This window comes from Bos indicus x Bos taurus, chromosome 11 (genome assembly GCF_003369695.1).
Source record: "Bos indicus x Bos taurus breed Angus x Brahman F1 hybrid chromosome 11, Bos_hybrid_MaternalHap_v2.0, whole genome shotgun sequence".
Classification (NCBI taxonomy): domain Eukaryota; kingdom Metazoa; phylum Chordata; class Mammalia; order Artiodactyla; family Bovidae; genus Bos; species Bos indicus x Bos taurus.
The window spans coordinates 47,097,903-47,118,654 of NC_040086.1; the positions used below are offsets into that span (position 1 = coordinate 47,097,903).

At 41.6% G+C, this 20,752-nt stretch overlaps 1 protein-coding gene across 2 annotated transcripts in view; it reads left to right on the plus strand.

Annotated features, from left to right (window-relative positions):
- Positions 1 to 20,752, plus strand: part of EIF2AK3 (eukaryotic translation initiation factor 2 alpha kinase 3) — an 81,952-nt gene that overhangs the window by 13,130 nt on the left and 48,070 nt on the right. For both annotated transcript variants that reach the window (XM_027555477.1, XM_027555478.1), the window contains exon 2: positions 4,610 to 4,739. In XM_027555477.1, the coding sequence (XP_027411278.1) occupies positions 4,610 to 4,739 (130 nt within the window). The remainder of the gene's footprint in view (positions 1 to 4,609; positions 4,740 to 20,752) is intronic.

Genomic DNA, 20,752 nt, shown 5'->3' on the forward strand with positions numbered 1-20,752 from the left:
ATATTGAGTGCAGCACTTTCACCGCATCATCTTTCAGGATTTGAAATAGCTTAACTGGAGTTCCATCACCTCCACTAGCTTTGTTCGTAGTGATGCTTTCTAAGGCCCACTTGACTTCACATTCCAGGATGTCTGGGTCTAGGTGAGTGATCACACCATCGTGATTATCTTGGTCTTGAAGATCGTTTTTGTACAGTTCGTCTGTGTATTCTTGCCACCTCTTCTTAATATCTTCTGCTTCTGTTAGGTCCATACCATGTCTGTCCTTTATCGAGCCCATCTTTGCATGAAATGTTCCCTTGGTATAGATAGGGAACTAAATTATATTAACACTTTTATTCTCTTGATAAATTTATTCATTTGCTAAATGAGTAAGTTCTCTGAAAGGTTTCAAAGGAGTTTACTTGAACTGGCTTGTCTTATTTTCTTTGAAAGGTTTCAAAGGAGACTACTTGAACTGGTTTGTCTTGGTCAACTTGTAGCTTTACTTTGAATTTCTATATATCGTATATGAAGTAGAATAGATAAAAGTAGCATTTTATAATCCAAACCAGGAACATAACTGTCTATGCTTGGAATTTGTATCATCTTTGAGAAGTAGACAAATACACCTAACAAATTCCTAGAAGGACTGTTCAACACATCTTTTCATTCCACAAATATTTATTGAGAGCTTGTCATGTACCTGGGGTGTATGTTCCAGAAAGATCTGAGGGAAAATTACGCACCATGTGTTTGAGGAATTGGGGGAATCAGTCTGGGGATATTGATTTTAGGTATGTGGACACTGAGAAGCCTGTTACACAGTCCGAATCTGGCAGGCAGTTAGATATGTATGCCCAGAGTTCAGGGAAGGGGCCTAGAACCAGAAATATAAATTTGGAAGTTGCAGATGTACGTCGTTATTGTTGCTGCTGCTGCTAGGTCGCTTCAGTTGTGTCTGACTCTGTGTGACCCCATACATGGCAGCCCACCAGGCTCCTCTGTCCCTGGGATTCTCCAGGCAAGAATACTGGAGTGGTTTGCTATTTCCTTCTCTAGGGGATCTTCTCAACCCAGGGGTCAAACCCATGTCTTCTGCATTGCAGGTGGATTTTTTACTTTCTAAGCCACCAGGAATAGATGATATTTTAATCTAGGAGAGCACTAAAGAAAAGTACATGTAGGTAGAGAATATTTTTGGAGATAGGAGAGATGAGGAGCAACCAGGAAACGAGACTGAGAAAGGAAGCTTAGAATGGAGAAAAAATGATCAGGAGAGAATGGTGTTCTGGAAGCTGTGTGAAGGGTGGCTGATGGAGGATCAACAACCAGGTCCTAATGTGTGTGTTATTCACTAAGTGGTGTCCCACTCTTTGCGACCCCATGGACTGGGGCCCGCCAGGCTCCTCTGTTCATGGATAGAATCCTACTGTATAACACAGAGTTGTTCAGTGGCTCAGTCGTGTCCGACTTCTTGCAACCCCATGAACTGCAGCATGCCAGGCTTCCCTGTACTTCACCATCTCTTGGAGCTTGCTCAAACTCATGTGCATTGAGTTGGTGTTGCCATCCAGCCATCTCATCCTCTGTTGTCCCCTTCTCCTCTTGCCTTCAGTCTTTCCCAGCATCAGGGTCTTTTCAAATGAGTTGGCTCTTCACATTCAGGTGGCCAAAGTATTGGAGCTTCAGCATCAGTCCTTCCAATGAATATTCAGAACTGATTTTCTTTAGGATTGACTGGTTTGGTCTCCTTGCAGTCCCAGGGACTCTTGAGAGTCTTCTCCAATACCACAGTTCAAAAGCATCAATTCTTCAGCGCTCAGCTTTCTTTATAGTCCAACTCTCACATCCATACATGACTACTGGAAAAACCATAGCTTTGACTATACAGATCTTTGTTGGCAAAGTAATGTCTGCTTTTTAATATGCTGTCTAGGTTAGTCTTAGCTTTTCTTAGACACTTAGCAAGTGTCTTTCAATTTCATGACTGTAGTCACCATCTGCAGTGATTTTGGAGCCCAAAAAAATAGTCTGTCACTATTTCCATTGTTTCCCCATCTATTTGCCATGAAGTGATGGGACTGGATGCCATGATCTTAGTTTTCTGAATGTTGAGTTTTAAGCCAGCATTTTTAACTCTCCTCTTTCACCTTCATTAAGAGGCTCTTTAGTTCTTCTTGATGTAACACAGGGAATTACGTTCAATATCCTATAATAAAGCAAAAAGAAGAATATGAAAAAGAACATAGATATATGTAACTGAATCATTTTGCTGTATACCAGAAGCTAACGCAATACTGTAAATCAGCTACAATTTTTTTAAAAAGTGCCAGTAAACTAGGGGGAAATAATGTAGCTGATAGAGAGCAGGAGAAGTGGCTGGTCACGTGCTACTGGATGGTCAAGTGAATGGGATTTGTCACTGTGAAAGGCATGGGTGAGTTCCATTAAAGCCTTTTCAATGGAGGGGTAGAGACAAAAACTTGATTAGAAATAGTTCAGTACAGGAAGTGGGGAGAGGATTTGGAGACTAAGACTACACAACAACTCTTTCAAGGAGCTTTGTTCCAAAGTGGGGCAAGCAATGGATTGGAAGCTGGAGCAGGGAGAGTTGATGGTTATGTGTAATCTGGTTTGGTTTTTAAGTTGGGAGAAATAGTAGCAGGTTTGATGACTGGGGGTGGGGAGTGCCATGTTAGAGGGGAAATAATTGATGGGAAAGCAAGAGGAGAGATTTTGAGGAATAAGTCCTCACATATGCATGGGGAAAGACCTGTTGCCTGAGTGGAAGTGTTGGGAGTGGATGGGAATGTGGACAATTCATTTGCAGTACTAGGAGGCAAGGGGGATTTCATGGGTCCAAGTGCTGATACACAGAGAGATGAGATGGTGGGATCTCTTGATTATTTCTGTTTTCATTAGTAAACACCTGTCTAGGAGGCCTAGTCCCTCGGATGCATGAGCTTGGAAGAAGTAGTGTAGGAAGTTTGAGGACACAGGCAGAATGAAATAGTTAACCTGGGACAGTGGGAGAGGATAGACTAGCAACCATATTATGATTGTGGGACAACATTTGTAGCCCTTTTGATGTTGATGGTAATTGAATAAAAGTGAGACCTGTCAGCATGGTTATGTTTGTCTTCAACTGCACAGATGCAAGATGGAGCAAAGGCAGAAAGTTGAGTTTAACTCAGGTTGGAGTTCTGCTAGTCCAGTGTGATGTGTAGGAGAGGAAAAAGGGAATTGAAGGCATGAGCAGGGAAGTGCCTAAGATGAAAGATGTGGAATATAAGCTGGATAAGAGGAACTTCACTGGCAGTCTCGTGGTTAAGACAGCATTCCCAATGCAGGGGTCCTGGGTTCAATCCCTGGTCAGAGAGCCAGATCACACACTCGGCAGCAAAGATCCCTAATGTGAGAACTAAGACCGGTGCAGTCAAGTAAATAAAAACTATCTTGGCTTTAAGGAAAAAACCAAAATGAAAAACTGGATAAGGAAAAAGTAAAGGCATAATGGTAGTGAAGTTCAGGGTAACAGTGGTAGGATCAATAGCTAATAGATTCTGGTGGGGTCAGAGAAGTAGAGGAGGTGAGCTGAAAAGAGGAGTTTGTGGCTTGGGGTTGGATGCTTAAAATTTCAGTGGGACAGAGAAGCTGTGATAGGTAATGACAAGGTCTTAGGGTCTGTTTATGGTAATGACTGAGGCAAGGTGGACAGATCATGAAAACCCACAGAATGTGTTAATAGTGACAATGAACTAGGAGCCCAGAATTCCCAAGGAATGGAGCCAGCGACCCAAAGATCAAAAGACAATTATTAGGAGGGGTAATGGATGGAATGATTTGATCCTGTGGGTTTTTAGAGAGGAAGGAAAGAAAATAGTCTAGAAATGGTAGCACGGTACGAGGACTATACTTATCCCATCACTGGACCTGGTAAGGGTGATGGAGAAAAAAAATTCTCATAGCTTCTGAAGGAGTGTCCTCAGGTTTCTTTTAGAGCAAGAAGGTGAGTGGACGTTCAGGGGAGGCTGTTTTAGGGTGAAGGCTTCAGGAGTTGGGGAAATACAAGAGTAAAGGACAGAACAGGGTATGTTGAGTTCCAAGTGGGGATTAGAGTGTGGGGACGAGGAGTGACCTTGGATTCTGGGGCTTTTCATAAGTGGCACAAGCAGATAAAGGGCATAGTGCGGTTGTCTTGGAGAGCTCAAGACAAGGTGGAAAGACTACAAGTCTCATGGGGATGTACCCCTGCTCCCGGCCCTTACAGACAAAGCCCTGGGGAGAGGCTGGTTTCTTTCTTTCATTCTTTATTGGCTGCACTGGCTCTTTGTTGCTGCTCTTTGGCTTTTCTCTTGTTGTGGTGCATGGACTTCTCCTTGTGGTGGCTTCTCTTGTTGTGGAGCACAGACTCTAGAGCTTGGGCTCAGTAGTTGTGGCACATGGACTTACTTGCACTGTGACGTGTGGGGTCTTCCTGGACTGGAGATCAAACCCACGTCCCCCGAACTGGCAGGTAGAGTCTTATCCACTGGACCACCAGGGAAGTCCAGGAGAGGCTGGTTTCTTTTAAGTGTATGCCTTTGGTATCTTTTTAACTCTGTCCTTTTCGTTTTGAATTTTACAGATCATTAGTGATCATCAGCACTTTAGATGGCCGAATTGCTGCCTTGGATCCTGAGAATCATGGGAAAAAGCAGTGGGATTTGGACGTGGGGTCTGGTTCCTTGGTGTCATCCAGCCTTAGCAAACCAGAGGTGAGTATTTTCTGTTATGTGTCGACAGGGAAACTTAGTTAAAATGAGCACTTGTTGCTATTACTAGTAGATTTTGCTTATAGGACTGGGGCTCAGGAGCTGATCACCTAGGTGTGGGGGGTGTCTGTCTCTAGCAAGCTGTGTCCCCTGGAGGCATTTTCTTAGCTCTTCTTTCCCTCAGTTCCCCCTTCTGTAAAATGAGGTGGATGATGTCACCTACTTCTTAGGATTGTTTGGGGCCTGAAATGAGTTAATCGTATAAATGAGTAATTGAGGATACTATCTGCTGTACCAGTAAAGCTCATTTTCTGAGCTGTAACATGATCATAATTTCTTCTTCCTAACATCATCATCATCATCATCACGAGGTCCCTAGGAATAATAAAACAAATGTAAACAACTGTGTTTTAACAGTTGGAAATACATGTTACAAAACCCCATAAATTATTCCCTATGTGTTCCCTCAGTTGTCCATCTTAATTTTAAATATAATTCACCTGAAATTTTCTTGTAATTTTAAACAAATTGGATTATTTGCAATTAGTTGCTTTCAAAACTTTTCTGGCACGTGACTCCTGAACTTGTGCAGGTGACTTAGCCCCTCAGAGCTTTAGCATCTGCATCGATAAAGTCACGACATTGCCTACCTACCTCAATGAGAGGAACAGGTTAAGGGGAATTAAATGACAGAAGTTTATTTTTCTCACCTTTAGTCTAGACTTAGATGAAGACTCTCTCCTTTTCTGGCACTCTACCCTCTTGTTTAAATCATTTAAAACAGGTCCCTCTTTTGAGTTATGACTGCTGACATAGAAGCAGTCATCTGTTTTCCAGAACATTCTCAGCCTTTTACCTTGTTCTTAGAGGATAATCACTAGGGTACTCTTCCTCCTTCTGCCCCCACCCCCTCTCTTTTTTTTGGGGCCTCACCTTGTAGGACGTGGGATCTTAGTTCCCTGACTAGGAATCAAACCCAAGCCCCTTGCAGTGGAAGCATGCAGTCTTAACCACTGGACCACCAGGGAAAGTGTTAATCTCTCAGTCATGTCTGACTCTTTGTGACTTCGTGGACTGTAGCCCCGCCAGGCTCCTCTGTCTGTGGAATTCTCAAGGCAAGAATACTGGAGTGGGTAGCCATTCCCTTCTCTGAGGGATCTTCCCCATCCAGAGATTGATCCCAGGTCTCATGCATTGCAGGCAGATTCTTTACTGTCTGAGCCACCAGGGAGGCCCCTCTGGAGCACCAGGGAAGTCCTCCTCTTTTTCCCCTTTCGTTGTCAATCTTCCCCTTTCAAAAAGCTTTAAGCTGGTACCAAGTTTGGGAAAAACCTAGCATGAGGGGCTTGAGAATGACCTGATTAGTGGTGATGGAACATTAGGATGGAAAAACTGCATCAGTGACCCCACTGCTCTCTAGAAAACCCAGGTTGAATTATGTTCTGGAGCACCCAGGCAGATACTTAGGGATGTGGCACTGCCCAGCCTCCATGCTTGCTATGTGCTAAGCTTTGAGTAGACTTTCAGAGTGCCAGCTGCTTATCCAGCAGGATGCTGAAAACATCTGTCGAGAATCGTGAACTTCTGTGTTGTGAATTATTAATATAAAAGCACTTTGATTATAAATTAAGTTACAAATTTTGAATCAGGTGCCATAGTCAAATGAATTACTACCCAGACTGAAGAGTCATTTATTTGTGTCCTCCTGGGATAATGCTTGGGCATGCACATTTTGCTTTATTTTCAAACTAGACGTAAAAGATGATGAGCAAAATCAGAAGACTGTAAGCTGTTTACGCCTGAGGTAACATTCTGGTGTGTTGTAGTGGTGTAAAGCATGTGTGCTTTTACAAACTAAAATACACATACTGACAAAAAGAGAAATTGCATGTTATGACAAATAGTTGTGATAACCTGAGTGCCATTGAGTGTGTTTAAATTATAAGCAGCCGGTCAACCTTGAAGCTTTTCTTACTATAGTAGTTATATTAGCTGTTTTTTAAACTACAATTCAATTTTCTCACTGTCCCTACCATTTTCTGTGGTTTATTAGGGCTCTCTTGTTTTTTTGTTTTGAAATTTATTTAACTGGAGGATAATTAGTTTACAGTGTTGTCATGGGTTTTGCCATACATCAGTAGGAATTACCCATAGGTGTACATGTGTCCCCTCCATCCTGAACCCCCTTCCCAACTCCCTCCCCGCCCCATCCCTCCAGGTTGCTACAGAGCACTGGTTCTGGGTGCCCTGCTTCAAATATCAGACTCGCATTGGTTATGGGACTCTCTTGTTTTAAATGTCCTGTTTCTAGTTTAATAGACAACAGCTTGATTTTCCTGCATGCTTCTGCCTTCACCATGTTGCATTGTTGTTTTGATTGAGCTATTTGAAGAAGAAAATCCACAGGTAGTTGGGAAAAGGGAGTATTCTAGTAGCCTTTTCAGATAATTGTGGTCATTCTTTTTTGGTTCTACACAAGAACAGGTGAAAGTTTCTGGAAGGTTAGTTGCCCTGTGGAATCTGAAATCATATCAATGAGCAGTTGTACTCTGTTGCAGTAACATCCATTGGCCTGTCTTGCTTTTTACTCATGCCTGATCTTCTAACATCATTGGGAAAATATTGATTCATTGAGTTACACAGATCTTCCAAATGTTGACATATTTCCTTGTAGAATGTTTTATAAAGTCAAACTTTTTATTATCCCCACCAATCTCATGAGAAAATCCTTTAAGTACTGGGAAGCTCACATGGGAAGATACAGCTTTTACAAGATTCTAATTTTCACTTGGCAACTTAGATTTGATCATTAACACAGTCAATTGTTTTCCTCAAAGTAAGAGGTTCACTTTGTTTATTTTTGAGAAAATGTCTGCCAGATACCCAAGTCTCATAATCATAGCTTTCCTTTCAGTTTTTCAAGTAAAAATGGAGCTTTGTGAGCAGTGCTGCTAGTTCAGCTCAAAACTCAGTCTCACAATTGCTTTTTCTCAAAACATGCTTCCATTTGTGGCTGAAGTCCTTAATGTATACCTCCTGGTTGGTTGGGCAGAATAGTAGAAAGGTATGTATTTGGGTCACAACTTGATGAAATTAATTTTTATTGTTTCATCAGAACATTGTTTTTTAAAGAAATTTATTTTTAATTGGAAGATAATTGCTTTACAATGTTGCAGTGGTTGCCGTACATCAACATGAATCAGCCATAGGCATACGTATGTCTCCTCCCTCTTGAACATCCTTCCCACCTCCCTCCCCATCCTACCCCTCTAAGTTGTCCCAGAGCATCAGATTTGAGCTCCCTGCATCATACAGCAAATTCCCACTGACTATCTCTTTTACATATGGTCATATGTATATTTCAGTACTGCTCTCTCAACTCGTCCCACCCTCTCCTTCCTCCATTTTGTTCATAAGTCTGTTCTCTATGCCTGCATCTCTACTGGTGCCCTGCAAATAGGTTCATCAGTATCGTCTTTCTAGATTCTATATATATGCGTTAATATATGGTATTTGTTTTTCTCTTTCTGACTTACTTCACTCTGTATATAGGCTCCAGTTTCATCTACCTCATTAGAACTGACTCAAATGCTTTCCTTTTTTATGGCTGAGTAATATTCCATTGTATATATGGAGCACAACTTCTTTATCCATTCATCTGTCAGTGAACATCTAGGTTGCTTCCATGTCTTAGCTATTGTAAATAGTGCTGCAATGAACGTTGGGGTATCATCAGAACATTCTTGAGTGAAACTTTTTTCCTTCTATTTTGTCACAAGTGTGTGACAAGTGAAGATTCCAGGACTACAGATTTGGTGCTAGATTCAGGCTAAAGCACAGTTTTAATTACTGTTGCTTCTACACCGTAAATGCAAATATCACCCCAGGGAAAGGCAGATAGCACCACCTTCTTATGAAAACCGCTTGACCATCTGCACTTGAGACAGAATCCACAGACCGTGCTTTGAGACCAACTGATCTAGTATATAATAGAAGTATTAGGAGAGTATTGGTAAGGTTATAAACATTAACAAGGAGAGAGAACAGGTGGGCTTGGGTCACCCGTTACTCAGCAAGGTGTGCGTCACTCATCCTCTAGAAGTTATGTTCAGAAACTGGACGACACACCACCAAAAGAGGAACAGAAACTGCTATTTGAAATGCCCCAGATTAGATGCATAGCGTGACAGTACCCTTCTGAATGCATCTGATAGACTATTTTATGACAGTCCTTAGCTTTTAGGGAGAAAAATTAATTTTCTTTGTCTGAAGCTCAGCATTTGCTAGGGCAGATAGTGTAGAGAGAAGGACTGGGTAGAACCCAGCAGGCAGAAGGAACTCGTGGGGAGATGTAACAGGAGCCACCCAGGTGACAGTAAGTCTCCATTTGTTGACTCCTCTATTAGAGTGTCAGTTTCTCCATACTTTCATCAGGAGTGGTATGAAGATAAAACAGATTAAACCCAGAAGACCAGAGAAGGTGTATTCTTTTTTTTTTTTTTAGATTTCAAACTTTTATTGGCTTTGAATATATTTCAAACATAATTTTCTAAATCATAACAATTTTAGAATCAGAATAAATCTTATGTACCTTATATAAACCTTACTTGAATACATACAGAGTTCATTTTTATGGATGAAATTATGACTTGAGTCTTTTGATTACCAAGGATTATGTCTTATTGCAACACATTATTTAAATGAACAGATGATTGAAAATAAAAGAGCTTACCAGTGATCTCTTAATTTTTTTTTACAAACTATTTATAGTAAGTATTTATTTTTTTATTTTTTAATTTAATTTTATTTTTTAACTTTACAATATTGTATTGGTTTTGCCATATATCAAAATGAATCTGCCACAGGTATACATGTGTTCCCCAGCCTGAACCCTCCTCCCTCCTCCCTCCCCATACCATCCCTCTGGGTCGTCCCAGTGCACCAGCCCCAAGCATCCAGTATCATGCTTTGAACCTGGACTGGTGACTCGTTTCATATATGATATTATACATATTTCAGTGCCATTCTCCCAAATCATCCCACCCTCTCCCTCTCCCACAGAGTCCAAAAGACTGTTCTATACATCAGTGTCTCTTTTGCTGTCTCGTATACAGGGTTATTGTTACCATCTTTCTAAATTCCATATGTATGCATTAGTATACTGTATTGATGTTTTTCTTTCTGGCTTACTTCACTCTGTATAATAGGCTCCAGTTTCATCCACCTCATTAGAACTGATTCAAATGTATTCTTTTTAATGGCTGAGTAATACTCCATTGTGTATATGTACCACAGCTTTCTTATCCATTCATCTGCTGATGGACATCTAGGTTGCTTCCATGTCCTGGCTGTTATAAACAGTGCTGTGATGAACATATTCTCTATGCTGCTGCTGCTAAGTCGCTTTAGTCGTGTCCGACTCTGGGTGACCCCATAGACGGCAGCCCACCAGGCTCCCCCGTCCCTGGGATTCTCCAGGCAAGAACACTGGAGTGGGTTGAAGTGCATTTCCTTCTCCAGTGCGTGAAAGTGAAGTCGCTCAGTCATGTCCAACTCTTAGCGACCCCATGGACTGCAGCCTACCAGACTCCTCCGTCCATGGGATTTTCCAGGCAAGAGTACTGGAGTGGGGTGCCATCGCCTTCTCCAATTCTCTATGCAGTGATTATTTTTTATTTTTATTCTTTTGCTATTTATTTATTTATTTTTGGCTGCACTGGGTCTTCACTGCTTTGTGGACTTTCTCTAGTTGTGCACGGGCTTCTCACTGCAGTGACTTCCCTTGTTGCAGAGCCCAGGCTCTAGGCACACGGGATTCAGTAGTTGCAGCATGTGGGCCCTATAGTGCAGGCTTAGTAGTTGTGGTGCCTGGGCTCAGCTGCCCGATGGCTTATAGAAACCTCCTGGACCAAGGACCAAACCTGTGTCCCCTGCATTGGCAGGCGGATTCTTAACAACTGGACCGCGAGGAAAGTCCTCTGTGCAGTGATTATTAAAGTGATTGATCTGATGTTTCCCAGGTGACTCAGTGGTAAAGAAACTTTTAAAGTTATTAGTGCTAGAGGAATTGGTTGTGAGTCACATGTACTTTTGCGTGATAATAAAGTGAGAGCATCACAGGAACTTTGTAGTCTGTGTGGTATGGAGTATGCACCAGGATTCAGGGGCTAGTTCTAGTTGAGATGCTGCTGTTAACTGGCTGTGTGACTTGGCTAAATTATTTCAGTTGTTGTTGCTGTTGTTCAGTCGCTCAGTCGTGTCTGACTCTTTGTGACCCCATGGACTGCAGCGCTCCGGGCTTCCCTGTCCTTCACCATCTCCCAGAGCTTGTGCAAACTCATGTTCTTTATTTCAGGAGAGCTTTAATTTCCTTCTCTGTAAAATGATGGATAGGACTAAATTTCTAAAGATTGTCCTAACTTCAGGGCTCAGGTACCATCAAATACATGAAACACCCTTATAAATTATCTAGAGGAATTTTTTTATTTCCCTTTTTAGTACCTTTAAGGATTCGTTTAAAAATAACACAAATTCACAACCGTTAGGTACATATCTTGTTGCCTCTCAACCTGCTCTGATGATGCCCTTAACCTTTTCTGACTCAAAAGGCATATAAAATAGCTTATTATGTTGCTTTAGTCATGTTTCAATTGTGTTAAGGAAAAAAAATGAGTTCCCAGAGGATAAGAGAGATTGATGGTTCCATTAAAAACAAGAGTTTCACATTATTTTTAGAATGAACTGTAAGCTGCAGGAAGGTTGAGTTGCCTTGGGACAGAGATCTGATTTGCCACTCTTTCCTCTTAACTAGGTATTTATAAACTTCCTCAAAAGAACAGTGATATAAACCAAGCTAAAATGTGTGTGTGTGTGTCTGTGTGTCAGAATGAATGATGAACCTAAAGTTCACTCTGTTACCTTCAGCACATGTGCTCCTAGGTTCTATATCTAATACTTTCTTTAAAAATTATTTATTTTTAATGGATGGATAATTGCTTTATAATATTGTACTGATTTCTGCCATATATCGACATGCATCAGCCATAAGTATACATATGTCCCCTCCCTCCTGAACCTCCTTTCCACCTCCCATCCCACCCCTCTAGGCTGTCACAGAGCCACAGTTTGAGTTCCCTGAGTCATACAGCAAATTCCCACTGGCTATCTATTTAAATCAAATACTTTTGACAGTAGTTAAGAATTTTGTTTTCAGTTTTTAGAAGGACCACCTGAAATCCAATTTGCTTTTCTCTAGTGATTTATATGCAGAGTCAAAGCACTCAGGAGATTTGGCCATGGTTCTTCACTGATGGTTTAAAAATTTTTTGTGACATCAGTTCAGTTCAATTCAGACACTCAGTCGTGTCTGACTCTTTGTGACCCCATGTACCGCAGCACGCCAGGCCTCCCTGTCCATCACCAACTCCTGGAGTTTACCCAAACTTACGTCTGTTGAGTCGGTGATGCCATCCAGCCATCTTATCCTCTGTCGTCCCCCTCTTTCCTGCCTTGAATCCTTCCCAGCATCAGGGTCTTTTCAAATGAGTCAGTTTTTCACATCAGGTGGCCAAAGTGTTGGAGTTTCAGCTTCCACATCCGTCCTTCCAATGAACACTCAGGACTCATCTCCTTTAGGATGGACTGGTTGGATCTCCTTAGCATGGTAGTTTGTTTTTTTTTTTAAATCTATTTATTTATTTAAATTGGAGGCTAATTACTTTACAATATTGTAGTGGTTTTTGCCATACATTGACATGAATCAGCCATGGATGTACATGTGTTCCCCATCCTGAACCCCCCCTCCCACCTCCCTCCCCATCCCATCCCATCCCTCAGGGTCATCTCAGTGCACCAGCCCTGAGCACCCTGTCTTATGCATCGAACCTGGGCTGGCAATCTGTTTCACATATGATAATATACATTTTTCAATGCTATTCTCTCAAATCATCCCACCCTCGCCTTCTCCCACAGAGTCCAGAAGACTGTTCTTTACATCTGTATCTCTTTTGCTGTCTTACATAAAGGGTCATTGTTACCATCTTTCTAAATTCCATGTATATGCATTAGTATACTGTATTGGTGTTTTTCTTTCTGACTTACTTCACTCTATATAATAGGCTCCAGTTTCATCCACCTCATTAGAACTGATTCAAATGCATTCCTTTTAATGGCTGAGTAATATTCCATTGTGTATATGTACCACAGCTTTCTTATCCATTCATCTGCCAGTGGGCATCTAGGTTGCTTCCGTGTCCTGGCTATTGTAAGTAGTAGCATGGTTTTTCTTTGGGGTCTCTGGATGGCATTAGGATTACAGTTCACCAAATCTAAGTAGACATCAGATTCTTGAACTATCTGCTTACTTCTCTATGTTTTGAAACACACTTATAAATACAAAGACCTTCCTTATCTGTATTTAGAATGTATATTATAACTGTGTATATATAGCTAGTCTATCCTTAGACAATATTTTTACCTTTTCTTTATTTAGAGATACCATATTTGTTTTTTGTTTCATTTTTCTGTTAAAATGTCCTCTCCTTTTTTCCTCTTAAAAGGAACAAACAATTCTATTATAAGTCTATACTTAGAGTTTGGGGTTTTGTTTTATTTTATTTTAGGCATGTTTCTCCCCAAGGGACACACTGCCCTTTGGTTTCAGACAGGTGCAGAAACAACTATAATCCGAGAGCCTTCCAGCCTCCTCCCTGCCCTGCATCAGACTGCATTTGTTAAGATGGGCCTTCAAGAGGCTGAGGGTTGGTGGAGGGAGCCTTTGAAAAAGAGTACATTTTTAATGGTTACTTGATTTGTTCATAAAGGGTCCATCAGTAGACTGTTTTGAGCATTGCTTTATTAAAAGAGACTCTGTAATCTCTTTTAAAGATTCTGTAATTTATACTGAAAGATGTCTGATCATTTGGCAGTTTTTCATTTGTACATAAACTAGCACAATGTGAATGTTAGATGAGCACCATCTCAGATGGTGGTTTATTTGGAAAAGTCGCTGTCAGTCATGGAGCAAGCCAATATTTAAATAATTGCTTGGGTTAATTGCTTTTCTTTTAATTATAGAAGTGAAACAGTGCTTTGACATAATTTTGTCTTTTTCATCCCTTAGCGTGTCTGAAAGCAGTGCTGTGAACTAAATCGATTTATTCCAGCACGCATGTTGTCAAGTGAGAAATTGATTGACTCTGTTTTGTAGGAAACTGACCCCTTGTGCATATTATTTATCTACTTTATGGATGTTTATTAATCTAAGTGAAGGCAGAAGTAGTTACTAAACTCTATTTTTCACCATGAATGCCAAAAGTATACTTAAGCAGTTAAGCTAGTAGTTTTCCTTGAGGTATTTTGTTTTATAGGTTGAGTATAGGTTAAGGAAAGAAAGAATGAAAAAATGATTATCTACTTGGTATCTCACTGCCCTTGCGCAATAATTCAGAATCTTTGATGATTATAAATACCAAATTACTTCAGGATTTGTTTTTTCTTCTGCATTTTCTTTCTTTCTTTCTTCTTCTTCTTTTAAATCTACATTTCCTTTTAAGCATGTCACACAGGATGCCTTTGACTAATATCCAAATCTACTGAAAGATTTCATAATTCTTCATGTTAGATCAACCAACTAGTTGTTAACCCTGAGGCCCTGTCCTTAATCCTTGAGGAGGTATGATTCCCTGGAACACCGAATGTTCAGCAAATAAGCTTCCTCTACTCTCCCTCACATTAATTTCAACATTCTCATTGAAATTTAGGGACAAAGACATCGTATGTTAGTCCCTCAGTCGTGTCTGACTCTTTGCGAACCACCATGGACTATAGCCTGCCAGGCTCCTCTGTCCATGGAATTCTCCAGGCAAGAATACTGGAGTGGGTTGCCATTCTCTTCTCCAAGGGGTCTTCCCAACCTAGGGATAGAATCTGGGTCTCCTGCATTACAGGCAGATTCTTTACCATCTGAGCCACCAGGGAAGCCCATCATAATAGAGAGCAAATTACCATGGTGCTCAGTGCACTGTGAGCACCTGACTGCTGCTGCAGCTTTTTTTTTTTTTTTTAAAATATTTATTTATTTATTTTGCAGCATTGGGTCTCAGTTGCAGCACACAGGATCTTTCATTGCTATGTGCAGGCTTCTCTCTAGTTGCAGCTCGTGGGCTTAGTTGCCCTGCAGCATGTGGGATCTTAGTTCCCCAACCAGGAATGGAACCCACATCCCCTGCATTGGAAGGTGGATTCTTAACCACTGGACCACCAGAGAAGTCCCTGCTTCTTAACCCTAATGAGAGAGTCAGTGGTACTTGAACTTTAACACACCCCAAACTCAAACTGGTCTTTAAGGCGGCAGAGGGTCTTGCGGGACTGTGCGGCTGGGGTTACAGCAATGAGCAGGTCTGGTAAGATCCTAGCCTTTATGGAACTTACATGGCACTATGTGGAGCTAGCAGGGGAGCCAGATATAAAATTATTATAGTGTAAATATCATAGTCAAATTACGGTAACTGCCACAAGGAAGGGTAGAACTAAGAGAGGCTTAGCAAGGGTACCTGACCTCCCAAGGTGGGAGGTCAGAGAGGGCTGCTCAGAAGAAACGGTGTTTACAACTGAGATCCTTTGAGGACAAAGAGCTGTAAGAGATGGACAGAGATGCAGAGAAGGACTGCTCTGGGAGAGGAAATGGCCAGCGTCAAGGCCTTGCAGCAGGAATGATCATGGTGTGCTCAGAGCACTAAAGAAGGCGAGGGTGGCAACTCGGATGAGGGTGAGGTAGAGATGAGTCCATAGAGGGAGGCCGGGGTCAGACTGTAAGGGGTCTCATAATGTATGGGAAGCGTTTTGGATTTCATCCTCAGCCATGGAAAGCCACTGAAAGGCTTTAACTGGGAGAGACTCCTCCATAGTCAAAATGGAAAGGGTTTTTTGACATTCTGTTTTGCTGAGACTTTCAATGAGACTGATGAATCAGAAGGTTGGCACAGTGAGGCATTTGTATTATAAGCCAGTTATCTCTAACTGTGGAAGTATTTACATTTAGAAAATATTTGTAAAGGGACTTCCCTGGTGGTCTAGTGGCTGGGACTCCGTACTCCCAGTACAGGGGACCCAGGTTCAATCCCTGGTCACAGAACTAGAGCCCATGAGTGTGCTCAGTCGCTAAGTCGTGTCCAGCCCTGCGACCCCCGTGGACTGTAGCCCGCCAGGCTCCTCTGTCCATGGGATTTTCTACATGCCACAACTAAAAGGTCACATGCAGCAACTAAAAGATCCTGCATGCTGCCATGAAAACTAAAGATCCTGAGTGCTGCAACTAAGACCTGGTGCAGCCAAACAAATAAATAAGAATAAAATATTTATGATGTATTCACACCAGCCAGAAGTTGTGGAAATCTGGAAGAAAGTAGATAAATTCTTAAAATCCTACTAAACCAACCTCTCCTGTACTCTGCTGACTATGTATATTGTCTGTACTGACCATAGTATACTATGTTACATAGTTTTACTAACCATTACTTTGCTGACAAAGGTCCATATAGTCAAAGCTGTGGTTTTTCCAGTAGTCCTGTATGGATGTGAGAGTTGGACCACAAAGAAGGCTGAACGCTGAAGAATTGATGCTTTTGAACTGTGGTGTTGGAGAAGACTCTTGAGAGTCCTTTGGACTAGAAGGAGATCAAACCAGCCAATCCTAAAGGAAGTCATTCCTGAATGTTCATTGGAAGGACTGATGCTGAAGGTGAAGCTCCAGTACTTTGGCCACCTGATGGGAAAAGCCGACTCATGGGAAGAGGTCCTGATGCTGGGAGAGGTTAAAGGCAGGAGGAGAAGGGGACTACAGAGGATGAGAAGGTTGGAAGGCATCGCCTACTCAATGGACATGAGTTTGAGCAAGCTCCAGGAGGTGGTGAAGGATAGGGAAGATTCACTTGCTTCAGTCCATGGGGTCGCAAAGAGGCAGACACGACTGAGCAACTGAACAACAACCATAGAAAATGGACTGGAAGAGGAAGAAGAGCAGAAGTATGGAGACTAGTTAAGAGACTGGTCTGGAACAGATGGGGATAGCTTGGATTGGAGTGAGACAGGAAGTGGAGGGAAGTAAAGTGATGGATTGAAGAGATGTTTAGGGAGGGAAGTCTTTGTGAAATTAGAAGACCAAAGGAGGAATTAGTAGTAACTTAAGAACAGGTGTAGAGAGGGAGAACATGAATTTGTTTAGATGTGATGAGTTCAAAGTGACTTTGAGAGCTCTCCAAGCAGAGATGTTAAGAAGGCATTTGTATATGTGGGTCTGGTGCTCACAGAGGAAAAGTCTGTGCTGAAGAGAAAAGTTAGAAGTGTTAGTGTCCTGGGAACTGAGAGAAACCATCCCTTGGTAGAGGAGTATGGTGAGAAAATGACCTCCAACCAACCTTTCTGAATCCCTAACACTTTTTTTTTTCATTTTTAAAAATTATATTGGAGTTTTGTTGCTTTACAATGTTGGGTTGGTTTCTGCTGTACAGCAGAGTTAATCCACTATCTGCATATATCCCCTCTTTTTTGGATTTCATTTCCATTTAGGTCATCACAGAACACTGAGTAGAGTTCCCTATGCTATATAGTAGATATTAGTTATCTGTTTTATGCATAGTATCAATAATATATATATGTCAATCCTAGTCTCCCAATTCATCCCACCCCCACTTTTCCTCCTTGGTATCCATATTCGTTGTCTACATCTGTGTCTCTAGTTCTGCTTTGTAAATAAGATCATCTACATCAGTTTTTTCTAGATTCCACATATATGTATTAATATACAATATTTGTTTCTCTCTTTCTGACTGACTTCACTCTCTGACAGTTTCTGGGTCTATCCATGTCTCTACAAATGACCCAGTTTTGTTCCCTTTTATGGCTGAGTGGAAGGCAGTGGCACCCCACTCCAGTACTCTTGCTGGAAAATCCCATGGATGGAGAAGCCTGGTGGGCTGCCGTCTCTGAGGTCGCACAGAGTCGGACACGACTGAAGCGACTTAGCAGCAGCAGAATCACTAACTTATTAAAATTCAAGTAGAGAGTGATGAATCAGAGAGAAAAGGGTTTCAAGGATAGATTAGCTTTAGTAGAATTTTAGGATTTTCCTGCCCTCTTGTAGATTTACCCACCTGGTTGGTGTGAATTCTTTAAAAGTATTTACAAATATGCTTAGAATGCAGGTGCCTCACTAAGAGAACCCTTTGATTTGTCAAAGTCTGATTGAAGGTCTTCAAGCAGAAGAAAATGTTAAAAAAAAAAACACCAAAACTCTTTCTGTTTTGACTGTGGAAGAATTGGGGGAACAGAAGAAGGAATGGGAAAAGCAGGATCCCCAAAATGGTAGAAACATTCATCAGTAGTTTGGGAACCAAGAGACATACCTTTTTAAAAATTAATTTATTAAGTTTAATTGAAGGATAATTACTTTACAATATTATGATGGTTTTTGTCATACATCAACATGAATCAGCCATGGGTGCACATGTGTCCCCTGTCCTGAACCCCCTTCCCACCACCCTCCCCCCCACCCCTCTGGGTTGTCTCAGGGCAATGATTTTGGGTGCCCTGCTTCATGCATCAAACTTGCACTGGTCATCTGTTTTACCTATGGTAATATACACGTTTCAGTTCTATTCTCTCAAATCATTCCACCCTCGCCTTCTTCCACAGAGTCCAAAAGTCTCTTCTTTACATCTGTGTCTCTTTTGCTGCCCTGCATATAGGATTATTGTTACCATCTTTCTAAATTTCATATATATGTGTTAATATGCAGTATTTGTGTTTCTCGTTCTGACTTACTTCACTGTTTATAATAGGCTCCAGGTCCATCTACCTCATTAGAACTGACTCCAATGTGTTCCTTCTTATTGCTGAGTAATATTCCATTGTGTATATGTACCACAGCTTCTTAACCATTCGTCTGCTGATGGACGTCTAGGTTGCTTCCATGTCCTGCTGCGGCTGCTGCGGCTGCTGCTAAGTCACTTCAGTCATGTCCAACTCTGTGCGACCCCATAGACGGCTTCCTACCAGGCTCCTCTGTCCCTCGGATTCTCCAGGCAAGAACACTGGAGTGGGTTGCCATTTCCTTCTCCAGTGCATGAAAGTGAAAAGTGAAAGTGAAGTCACCTAGTTGTGTCTGACTCTTAGCGACCCCATAGACTGCAGCCCACCAGGCTCCTCCATCCATGGGATTTTCCAGGCAAGAGTACTGGAGTGGGGTGCCATTGCCTTCTCTGCTTCCATGTCCTAGGTATTGTAAATAGTGCTGCAGTGAACATTGGGGTACATGTATCTCTTTCATTTCTGGTTTCCTTAGGGTATATGTCCAGCAGTGGGATTGCTGGGTCATATGGCAGTTCTATTCCCAGTTTTTTAAGGAATTTCCATACTGTTCTTCACAGTGGCTATACCAGTTTGCATTCCCACCAACAGTGTAAGAGGGTTCCCTTTTCTCCACAGCCTCTCCAGCGTTTATTGTAGACATACCTTTTTAAATAGCTGTGGAGGGGACTTTCCTATGGTCCAGTCGTTAAGACCCCAAGCTCCCAATTCAGGACGCCCAGATTCCATCCCTGATCAGGGAACTAGAGGCAAATCCAGCATCTAAAGCCAAACAAGGGAAGTTCTTTTTTAGAAAAATTCTAGCTAAGAAATGAAGAAAGAATGATAGAATTGAAAGTCATTCTTTTATCATTTTATTGAAGTAGTAGATCCTCAGTTGATACTAAAATGGTGAAAAGTTGATGGGACTCTTTAAAATGGAGGGACCAGACTGACTGTACTGAATCCACTGATTAATAGTAACACATATGACATAACTCAGGGGTTGGCAAACTTTTTCTGTAAAGGGCTAGATAGTAAATATCTTGGGCTTTGTGGGTTATGCAGTCTTTCTACTTGTAGTGAGAAACCAGTCATAGGTGATACAGAAATGAATGAGAATGTCTGACCTTGATTGTTAATATAATAGGAAATATACAGCACAGCCTGTGAGGTAGTCTTGTCCCAAAACATCAAAGCTGCATCAGATCAAAGCTCCAGTTTTTATTACACCTTTTAAAGAAATACAGGGAATAGGGAGTTCCCTGGTGGACCAGTGGCTGAGACTCCATGCTCCCAATGAAGGGGGGCCTGGGTTTGATCCCTGGTCGGGGAACTAGATCGCACACACTGCAACCAAGACCTGGCGTAGCCAAATAAATTTTGAAAAGAAAAAGGGGGGAAAAAGGAAAGAAAGGAAAGAAATACTGGGAATAAAGTAACAAGTCACTTGCAAAATCCACACTGAGGGACATTCTGTAGGATGAATAATCTGGTTTCTCAAGTAAACCAAAGCGAGAAAAAGGGAGTAAAAGGGGCCTGATAGGGGACAAAAAGAATAAAATGTGATATGTGGACTTTATATTCCTGTTGGAGCAAATGAATTATATAGTTCTGAGTGCTAAGTCACTTCAGTCGTGTCTGACTCTGAGACTCCATGGACTATATAGCCTACCAGGCTCCTCTGTCCATGGGATTTCCCAGGCAGAAATACTGGAGTGTGTTGCCATGCCCTCCTCCAGGGGATCTTTTTGACCTAGGGATTGAACGCACATCTCTCACATCTCCTGCCTTGGCAGGTGGGTTCTTTACCACCAGCACCACCAAGGAAGCCCCAATTATATAGTATGTTTTTGCAACAGTCAGGGAAATTTGAATGTTAGATGATTTTTAAGGAATTCCTCTTAATTCTGTTAGATGTAACATTTGGCGTGGTACTTATTTCTCAGCAGCAACTACTGAAGTATGTGTAGGTGAAATGACATGATGCCTGTGACTGACTTTAAAATACTGCCCTAACAAATAGATGTAGCAGATGAATGGAAAGTAGCAAAATGCTGATGATTGTTGAAACTGGGTCATAGACACATGGGGTTTTATTATAGTCATCTCTTTACATTTGATGTTTCAAAACTTTCATTTTAAGTTAAAGTTGAATATTACCCACCCAA